The sequence below is a fragment of the Halyomorpha halys genome, unplaced genomic scaffold (genome assembly GCF_000696795.3).
Source record: "Halyomorpha halys isolate HHAL.00 unplaced genomic scaffold, Hhal_1.1 Scaffold1158.1, whole genome shotgun sequence".
In the NCBI taxonomy this organism is placed as follows: domain Eukaryota; kingdom Metazoa; phylum Arthropoda; class Insecta; order Hemiptera; family Pentatomidae; genus Halyomorpha; species Halyomorpha halys.
Window position 1 is genome coordinate 2,669 of NW_027105581.1, and position 10,636 is coordinate 13,304.

Sequence of the window (10,636 nt, forward strand, 5' to 3'; positions counted from 1 at the left end):
GCGGAAATAATAAATTTGATGGCGATCTATTTTGGAATAGGACGGCACCCCATATTCCTACAATTCAAAACCATTTTATATAAAACGCTAGCCCGTACATTGATTATTTTTGGATAAAATACTAAAAATATACAGTATTTGCGAGTTATTGTACAAGATGTTGGTATCCCTAGCTTTACCTCTTTGTTGCACAATGTAGCTTTGAATCAATCGATTATATTTCTGACGTGTTTATCAACAGTTAGCTGAAGTATTCCGGCTACATTGAGCATTTATTGTTTTTGAGACTATTCTCTTGATATAATTTGAAAACATGATTACTGATTTTCAGTTAATGATTTTTGCCAATTTCCTTGGCGTATCCCTATTTCTTCTAGTAGTATTGTATCATTACATAGAAGCTAATTACATCCGAACATGATTATCCATGTAAGTTGAAGTTATCTTTAACTTAATGTAATTTTCATACATTCATGTAAGATATTTATTTGAGATATATGTTTGCTTTCAGATAATAAATGAATTTTATAAATACTTTCATTAAGATCTTCACTGGAAACAAACTTGAACACCATCACCTGTTGTTCCAAGTTTTATTTCTCATAGAAGATGAAGATATGATATTTTCTGGTACATCTGCATTGTAAATAATGGAATAAAGAACTATTTGCTAAGATGTGGTCTGCTGTTTATTTCAGTGTTTAGTTTTTCCTAAGTAAATAAATGGGTTACAGTATTTATGAAATTGCTCTTATGTTTCAGTAATTTCTGAATATTGTTCAAGAGCTGAAAATATAATATTGTATTTATTGACATCTTGTTAAAAAGCTTATAAATAGTATTGGTTTGGTTTACCATTTTTTGCACAGCTAAGTTAGTTGAGTAGTCTTATCAATTTTTGTTGATATCTATGTTCCTCTTCATTTCCCATCATCCAGGTCCTATTATTTCAAAGGAGTTAATTAAAAACAAAAAGTCTAAACAACTCTTGGTAAGATTTAAAAAAATTTGAAGTGTCTACAATCGAAATTCAATTGGATATATAATTTAATTAATTTTAAGGGGGTCACCTCAGTTCTATTTGTGCCTGTACTAATTCATTTGGTAACTTTTGAATGACTCTTTGCAGAGATACAAAAATCAACATTAGTTTTAATTGTTTTACCATTACTCTTATCTTATAAGAATCATAGAGAAAACTGAGATAGGTGAAACTACAAATGCGAATGATTCCTGTTAAAATTAACAGAGATTGAGCACTGGTAAACTTTCAAACCTAACTGATGTTTTAAACAATATCAGTATCATTTTAGTGACGATTAATATTTTTATCCTAATTATTACTAAGAACAGAATAATTAGTGATGATAATTTCTTTTTGATTGGAGATGGTCGGGGAGGGGGGTCAGGAAAGGAAAAAAAAAAATTTTATTTATGGCGAAGTTTCGACCTAAAACTCAGGTTATTTATATTTTTCTGTGCTGACTGCACCCCCACCCTCCCATCTTCTCCAATCAGTAATCTACGGCCAACTATCTACACCTCATAATTTCTTTTTGATTAAGTAGTCTGGTAGTTTTAAAAGACTACGATCCAGTATCTGGTATTTGCTATTTTTTTTTTTTTTTTTTATCATTGAACATGTAAAAATCAAATTATTGTTTCTTTAGTAAAAACAAACTCAATCGTAAACTAATTGATTGAAATTAGTTTTACCTATTTCAGTTTTCCCTGTAATATTGCCATACTCTCTCTCTTTCAATACATGAAGTAAGTTGGTCGAAATTTTCCCTGCCTCAACTGCCATATAGGGTAATCAGATGAATCACTTACCTGATAAGAGATGAAACACTTTTCAAGTTTTATTTAAATAAATAGGGTACTATTTCCATTGTGGCAATTTTATTAAAAAATTAATAGAAACCTTTTTTATAATTCAACATTTATGACCTAATCAAGATTTACAAAGTTATTGTTATACAGATAATATGGCTATTTATATCACGGATTTTTGTAATATATATAAATATACAATCACAGGGTAACTATGGAAGGGGAAAAAAGGAAAAGAATAAAATGTTCTCACCAACTACAAGTCAAGTTAAAATATCTTAAAAATAAATTTATATTTTATAATAAATAACAGTTTTAATACTTTAATCAAGATATATAAACTAAAATAAAAAATAACCTTATAAATAAAACCACAACCTTTCCCTGAATGAATTTCAAATTTTTATAAAATAAATTTTCAAATAATCATAATTAATAATAATCAGGGACTGGAGCACATGCTATTTTCACAAAATCTTGATAATTTACCATTGATCCAGGAGTTACATTAGCTTCTCTGAATATCTGGTCAACTAGAAAAAAAAAAGGACAATATAATGAAAATCTGATGCTACAAGAATAACAAGATATTTGTATTGATTGATTAATTAGATATTATTTCTTGTTGGTGAGCTATAAACGAAATATAAAAACAATAAATTGTAAACATACCTTCTTTTGCACTCAACTGTTCACCCCAGTGTAACAACATATGTTTCAAGTGAGAAGCAGGAACGGTACCAGTTTTTGCAGTATCTCCAGCTTTGAATCCATCAACAATTTCTCGAGGTAAGTCTTCTACTCTGGAATGGCTATGCATAACCTTCAGGAAATCAGGGAATGACATTTTACCACCTAGAATAAAAAAAAAGTGATAAGGAAACTATAAATAATGATACAGGAAAGCAAGAGGGTGTATAATTATTATGAAGTGTTAAAATATATAAATAAATAAATATTTTAAGGGGTGTTTTAGTGGCTAAATTGAGATATGCTTATAACATGTTTCTTAATGAGTGTAAGGGGATATTTTGGAGTATTTTCTCAGATTTATGAAACAATATAATGATCTATTAACAAGAATATTACTTAGAAATAAGCTATTTGATACAATATCTCATAACTAGTAATTTTGATTCCTTAATTGTTAAATGCTTTCTAATCTATAGTTGTTAGAATGTTTTAGTTTCAAGAAAAATAAAAACAGGCTGTTAAGTCAATCAGATCATTTTTAATAACATGGTATGGTTAATATTTTTACACTGTGATGGATAAACCTAAGTGAGAAAGGATTACAAAAATTCTTTTATGGTAGTTTAAAAATACACTGGACTCTCCATAATTAGAACCTCACTAATTTGAACCATGCCGCAATCCGAACCACCCCTTTCAAAAAAAGAAAATGAAGATATTTGACAATAGTGACAAAAGTATTGGGACAAAGTGTGGCCAAAAGAAACTTCTACTGCATAAACTGACAGCTCAGGTGATATAGAGAAAAAAAACATTTAGGGGTTTTACAACTTGTAATATGTTTGGATTCCAATGTAAACGAAAAGAAGAAAATGAATAGAAACTTCAAACAGATGATGAAGTAATTTCTAATGTCTTGGAAAGCAAGAAAAGTTGAAAATACACAAATGATTAATCATAAAGAGTGAGGTGTTGTAGTTGACCATAGATTAATATGAGGAGAAAATGGTCAGGGGTGAAAATGGGTCAGCAAAAATACACAAATAAACAAAAACTTATTTATTTGTGCTGACATTTTGATCTTCATTTCTGACCATCAGAAATGCTCTAGCAGATTTAATCAACTTTTTTGTTGTGGTTTGAATTTCTAGATTCTATTGCTGAAGCAGATGTGGTCAGAGGCCTTGAAAAATATGATTTAAAGTTCCAAAAAAACAAAAATTTAAGATTATTTCACAAGGAAATAGTTTAAAATTTCTGAACAAAGATTATTTATCATAAAAATATTTTAATATAAATACATTTTTTTAATTTTTGATTTTTTTCTTTAAGCGGTGACCTTTTTTATACTGTTATACTAAACCTCTTGGTTTTAAATAGTTCGGATTAGTGAGAATCCACTACATTAGTTTATTTCTACAGCACATAACACCAAAAAATATCAATGCACTAATAGAAAAAGCATCTTACCAATGGAAAAAAAAAACAAATATGCTAAGATAAAATTTGTGAATGAGAAATTTAAATTACCTTTTTCTTTTAAATAACCTTTCAATTCTGCTATTGTAGGGCTCATGCCTAGGGATCTCATTATAACAGTCAATTCATCTAGAGTACGAATGTGACCATTTGGAGCAAATAAAAAAAAGCATTCCCTGAATTCTGTAACATATGAATTAAAAAAAAAAATTTAAGGGAATACAAAAAATTACAAGGGAAGCACAGAGATACAATATTAAGTCAACTAACCATCAATATCTTCCTCCCTGAAGTGGTGTGCCTATTCATAATACAAGTATTAGATGTAGACATTAATTTTTTAAGAAAATTTCTTTAGAAAATTGTCAACTTACCATTCTAACACGAATTCAACCCGTATGAAGAATATAGAAATATTATTAAAAAAAATTAGATGACAATAATTGTAAAAGTAACTGTACTAAAAAGTAGGGCAGTCAACTTTTAAAATAAATCAACAAAATATATTTAGATATGGTTTATGCACAAGGTCTTTATATATTTTTTTAAAATTATCATAAATTTATTTGAAAACTAGCTAAATAGTGGACAAAGTTGCTTGTCAAAACATCTTAATCAAATGCCAAACTTCCACACTCAAAGGTGTAGATAACAAAGAGGTTACTAAAGGGTTTTTATATTGTGCTGCCATCTCTACCCATTTTTCTCTACAAATCCGCCTGGTATGAATAAAATTAATAAAAAAATTAGTTGATTGTATTTTTTAATTATTTTCTTAATAGTTTTGTTGTTTTATTAGCAGTTTTTAAATTGATATTTAAAAAAATATATGATTAGTTAAATTGTATAAACATTACATGCATTGAAATTTTAATAGCTTGGTTATTACATAGTTGGCCAATCAATTTAATGTAATTAAGTAGATTGACCAAATGTTACTTTGATAAAGTGAGAAAAACTTTATTCACAAAAGTTGTGCTGCCCAACTGTATTGGGTTGCTTTATACACTGCATACTTATATGATATTTTTTGTTTATCTTTTTTTTTCTTTCTATACTTTATTTTTTCTTTTTTAATCTTTTTTTATTTCATATTTTCTCTCTTAACCCAAAACATCTTTCCTGTTCCCCCTCTTTAACAAACATAGAATAAAATTAAAATATAAATATTAAAATTTTTAAATAAATAACAATATATGCATAAAAAATTGTATTGTCGCACATAAGTACCATTGAATTAAAATCTTTAAAAAAAAATTATTCAACAATTATCTAGAAGGATATAACAATATGCATACAGTAAATATTAAAAAAAAGAGAGGAAAATAAAAATACATTTTTCTTAATCCAAGTAAATTGAACCATTGTGGGATTGAGAATTATTCTTTAAAGTTGAGAAAGATATGTAATTATAAATTTAAGTCACTTTTTTAAAAATAATTCAATTATATGATAAATCATCAATTTTTCACTTCCTGTTCTCCAACAATCTGCTTATGGAAGTGGTATTTTTATATTTTCACGAAGAGAAGGAAATTTTCAAGACATGAGTGATGACGAACTAATTTTGTTCATACTGAAGATGTAATTAGTAAATAAATAATGGTAATCAGACCACATGATAATATTTTTTTTTAAATTATCAGATTAAAAAAAAAAATGTTTTTTATTTTAAATAAAACAAGTTTTGCAAGCAGAAGGTGGTTGGAGGGTGTGGTTAGAAAAGAAAAACATATAGATTAGAATAAAAATATTTTAATCTGTACTGATTTATCAGCATTAGTTAGGCCTGCATCAGGGCTATACAAAACAAGTTGGCTACAACAAAATTTTTAAAAATTTGAACTATAAATTTCTTAGTGGATATGGAATTGAAAGGAATTGAAAAACAGCATGAAACCCTCAACTCCCGCCCTCCGTGGTAGCCTTACTTATCTGACTTTTTAAACAGACAATTATGGCGAGTAGGTTGGTCGATGAACGACATGTCACAATCTCACAAAAGGAGATCATAACACAAAAAAAGGCAATCATTCCCCACCAGACCCGCTCCGCTATGACCCCTGGGAAGCGACGCTCCTATATTACTTTGGAAATATTAGCTAGATTTAAAATCTATGATGTAATCCCTTCGAGAAAAAAAAAAACATTTCTTTCATGGTTCACAGGCAGTGCTATTACTGAACTTCATAGATAGGCATTGAAGCTTACTGAATTGTTACAAAAGTTTCTCTCTATAAAATAAGTTTTATTTATATTTCTATGTAAAATCTGAACATATATCTAATAAATTTATTTTTTTAAATATAGATCATTATTGTTAATTACTTTAATTCATCTTTCTGCCAGAAGTTGAATTTTATGGTAATACTGTTCCTTGGTTTTAAGGTGGAGAACTCTTCAATTCCTGATTGGATATTCTCATTTTTTTCAAAGTGCTATCTTTTAAAACAGCTTAAATGGTCAGTGCATTAGCTATAAGGAGGGTGGGGCAAGTTGCTGACACCCATTTATTTACCATAGTATATATTACCAAATATCTCTTTATTTTAATTGACAGAAACAAAATTGTCTTATTAAATTCCATATAATCTGTCCTTCCATCCCTCCGAAATGCTTGAGGCCATCCAAAAGATACAAGAAGATATTGACAACATTAACGCATGGGCATCTAACAATGATTTGAAGCTGAATGCCAAAAAAACGAAGGCCATTCTTATTGGTTCCAAGCGCCTCCTTCATACCCTTCCTTACTGTCCTCTACTATTCCTTAACAACCAACTGATTCACTTCTATCCCACAATAAAAAACCTTGGTGTCACCTTTGATCAAAACCTCTCCTGGAATAACCACATTTCCCAAATCAAACGCAAATCCATAACTGTACTCAAACAATTCCTAAAATTCCGTAATTTCATTCCTCAGAACACTTGTCAGCTCCTAGTATCCTCTCTCGTCTTCCCCCACTTCGACTACGGATCCTTGGTGTATGGAGGGCTATCTGCAGGACTAGAGTTGAGACTGTAGAGACTCATGAATTGCTTTGTAAGATTTATCTTTGGGTTCCCTAGGTACTCTCAAGTCTCCCGCTGATATTCCGAGTTGAAGTGGTTCTATCCAACCTCCCGAAGGCAATTCCTCCTTGGTGTTTTTCTATTCCAAGTTCTTAACATCAAAAAACCTACCTATATCCTAGATCTCCTCACTCTTCATTCATCCATCCACTCATTAAACACCAGATCCCATCCGAATGATTTATATATGCCCTCCTATAGAACCTGTTTCTTTAGCAAATCCTTCATCATATGTGCAACCTCTCTCTGAAATTCTCTTCCCATCTCCATTCGCCAGCCCTCATCCATTCTTTCCTTTAAACAACACCTATTCCTTCATTTATTGAACAACCAAACCTCCACATCTTTGTAATCAAATAAATAGGCATGTATTGATTAACATTATAAACAGTAGTAAAGCCAATATACCAATGTAATTTCATTCTACTATCTGAAAATTTGTAAACGCTTGCCATATAAAAATCTCACTATATGAACCATGTATTTATTCTTAGGGGACATATGTCCCAGAATAAAGTTATTTTTTCATTTCATTAATAATTCTTCAAGTTGTCGATTGTAAAGCTAAGCTTCAATGGCCAGTCAGAACCAGCTCAAAGTGCAGAAAACCATCATTATTCCACCAAACACTAAGTATAATCTTCAAAACACTGATATGTTACAGTGCACAACATTTTGATCTACTGCACAAATTCCCTCGATTGTTGCCTTCCCGCTTAGCATTTTTTTCCAGTAGTGTCTCAAAAGAATACCAAAGACAATTTTTTACCTTGACATTTTCATACAATGGAATGAAAGATAGAGATATTTGATATACATAATTAAACAAATGATCAAAGTATATCATGGTACATTCATAGTTTATACCAGAGAATAAAGACTAAAATGAGTATTTCGTTAATAAATAGATGCACAAAGACTTTTAATAACCTTGTAAACTCTATTTTATCTGCATTATTTTATTAAAAAACCTAGCTTATTTTTATAGTGTTTCTGAGCTGCAGGGAAAAGATATATTTTATTCTAACTCTGACTATTCTCTATTACTTGAAATTCTTAGCTCAGTATCAATTTACATTGAATAAACTTACAGTCTTTTAGTAAGTAAACTAAAACTTTTAGAGCTGTTACATGAAAAAGCATCCCAATCTAGCAATCTAGACATAAACCACAATTCAAGAGCAATCGTCTCATATTAATTAGTGTTAATTTCTTGTTAATACTTTAAATTTACTTAAGTAATAACTGTGTAATCCATTATTATACTAATAATTGTATTGTTTGAATGAATAAGGACTACAATAGAGTTTTCTGATCCATTGAAGCTATTCTCTTACAAGCATTAGCTTTTGATGGCCAGAGATATTACTTGCTGGAACTTAACCATGTAATGGACTCAGCTTTGAAGGAGACAGTGCGTAAACAAACCTATTTTTGTAGGTCAGACAATTTTATAACTGTTTAGGTTGTGAAATTTATGATGTATTCCATTATTTTTCCTTTTACGATTTCCATTTTATCTCTTTTATCCTTAACATGTTTGAGCATAACTGAGAGTGAATACCCTTTGGCTGTCTCTATCTTTTCTCAAATACCTTCAGAACTTGCTATCTTCTACACAACTGTAGCCAAATATCCTACAGAGTGCAGATATCATTATGTGGGGATTTAAGGCACCTACTCCAAAAACTTGCTGATTTTAGATGATTTTTGGATTGACCATGTTCTATGATCCTCCTGTCAAATCACCTTCTAATATTACTGCACCACACTTCTTAGATTGGTGCCTGGGATCAACATATAACCCGATTAAATTATTGGTAAATTCATCAATTAGAATGATTTGATGTAAAAGATTATATGGCATTTATGTTTTACAGGGTTAACCAGATTGATACTGAATTTTCATAAAGACTATGAAATTTTATTATTTTATTTTAGGTTTATAATTAGTTGTTTTGTAGTGTTTAATAAATGTATTTTTTAAGATTTGCCAATAGTCTTCATCTAATTTAACTTAGATTAACATTTTTGATTTTATATTAAACCATAATGCTAATATCATTCAAATTACCAGTATATGCAGTAAAATAAAAACTTAAATATTTTTGGTTGCACTACTACCTGAGCCATGTGTCAGCTCATTAAAAAGTGTCTCTATTATTTGCTTACTTGTCTACCCACATATCCTTATTAGGTGGACTGGCTTAGTTTAGTTTCAAAACATTTTCTTAAAGTGATTAAAGCAGTATTTGAAAACATTTATTGGTAAATTGGTCCTCTGAATCAAAAGAAGAAATACATTTTACTTTTTTCTTACTAGTTCTTGATCTAGCACAAAGGAGAAGATGTGGGAATAGGACAAAGGGATATGGAGTTTATACTTTATTCGCTGCTTGTGTTTGGTGATAATCTTGTCATAGCTTCTAATGATCATGATTTCCTGAAGAATATTGATAATACCCTCAATAAAGAATAAAGCACAATTAATATTGAAATCAATCCCAATAAAATAAAATGTATCCAAACTGAACGGAACCTCATAGAGTTATGAGAGTGGACAGCGAGAGATTGGAGCAAGCTAAAGATTTTGAATACTTTGGTGCTTACTTCAATGATGGTGAATATATCAACAATGAGACGTGGAAATGAATGAACCCTAGGTGAGGTGGTAACTTGGGCATTAGAATATGTGCAGGAATGAATGTGACTCTGGATTACTTGGTGACAAGGTTGAACAAGCTGATGAGTGGAGACATTGTCACGTTAGGGGAATATTTTGGGATCTCAGATAGTCAGTCAATGTGATAATTTATAAAGGAGTGACTCTGAGTATCTTGAGGTACATGTTCCCTTTGTGGAGCCGAAATTTCTTACAATGAAAAATGGAAAATTTGACTATGGTCCACATGGCTCTACTGTACCATATCACACAAGGTGGTGCAGATCTTGGCTAGAGGGATGTTTTTCGACCTCCTGGTATGGAAAGATGTGACTAAGTTTTAGATGCTGAGAAGAGGAACAGCAGCTCTTCCGGAGAACCCATAAGTGAGGATAGAGCACCATTCCAATATGTGGAAGTACAAAAAAAGGATCATTAATCACTGGAAGAATACAACAGATGGTGCGTAAAATCTGAGAAAGGTAGAAATCTCGTCATAAATTTCTAATCAAGACTGGAAGTGGAATGGTTCTTCTGTGGTTATTGGATATTGCAGATCCTCCTCAGGATTGGAGGGCTCTGATGGAAACTAAGTCAACATGGTAAAAAATGGACCCCCCATATCCTAGTTGTGGAGTCCTGAAGACTGTGGAACAGGTCACATCATGTATAGTATATATCTACTCCTCTCTCTTGTCCCTTCCTTATTCACTTTTCTGGACATTCTATATTTATTTTAGCTTATGATTTTTTACTCTCTATGTTACTGTGTATCTTTTATCCATTATTATATACATTCCATTTTCTTTCTTACCAATTTTATCATATACATTGTTTTCTTTCACACACTTCTATTAGTATCAATTACTATCAACTTAATTTAATTTTATGTATA

At 30.4% G+C, this 10,636-nt stretch overlaps 2 protein-coding genes across 2 annotated transcripts; one reads left to right on the forward strand and one right to left on the reverse strand.

Moving 5' to 3' along the window:
* The first annotated feature begins 202 nt into the window (after nt 1–202).
* On the forward strand, nt 203–427 carry LOC106688601 (dolichyl-diphosphooligosaccharide--protein glycosyltransferase subunit 4). The gene has a single exon (XM_014433140.3). It carries the CDS (start codon nt 314–316, stop codon nt 419–421), a length of 108 nt encoding a protein of 35 aa, XP_014288626.1. The 5' UTR covers nt 203–313; the 3' UTR covers nt 422–427.
* A 1,669-nt stretch (nt 428–2,096) lies between these two features.
* On the reverse strand, nt 2,097–4,663 carry LOC106688600 (uncharacterized). The gene is made up of 5 exons (XM_014433139.2): nt 4,380–4,663; nt 4,276–4,306; nt 4,057–4,188; nt 2,506–2,688; nt 2,097–2,366 (listed from the first exon to the last, which is right to left on the reverse strand). The coding sequence occupies exons 1-5, from the start codon at nt 4,380–4,382 to the stop codon at nt 2,266–2,268; spliced, it is 450 nt and encodes a 149-aa protein (XP_014288625.1). The 5' UTR covers nt 4,383–4,663; the 3' UTR covers nt 2,097–2,265.
* Between the last annotated feature and the right edge of the window lie 5,973 nt (nt 4,664–10,636).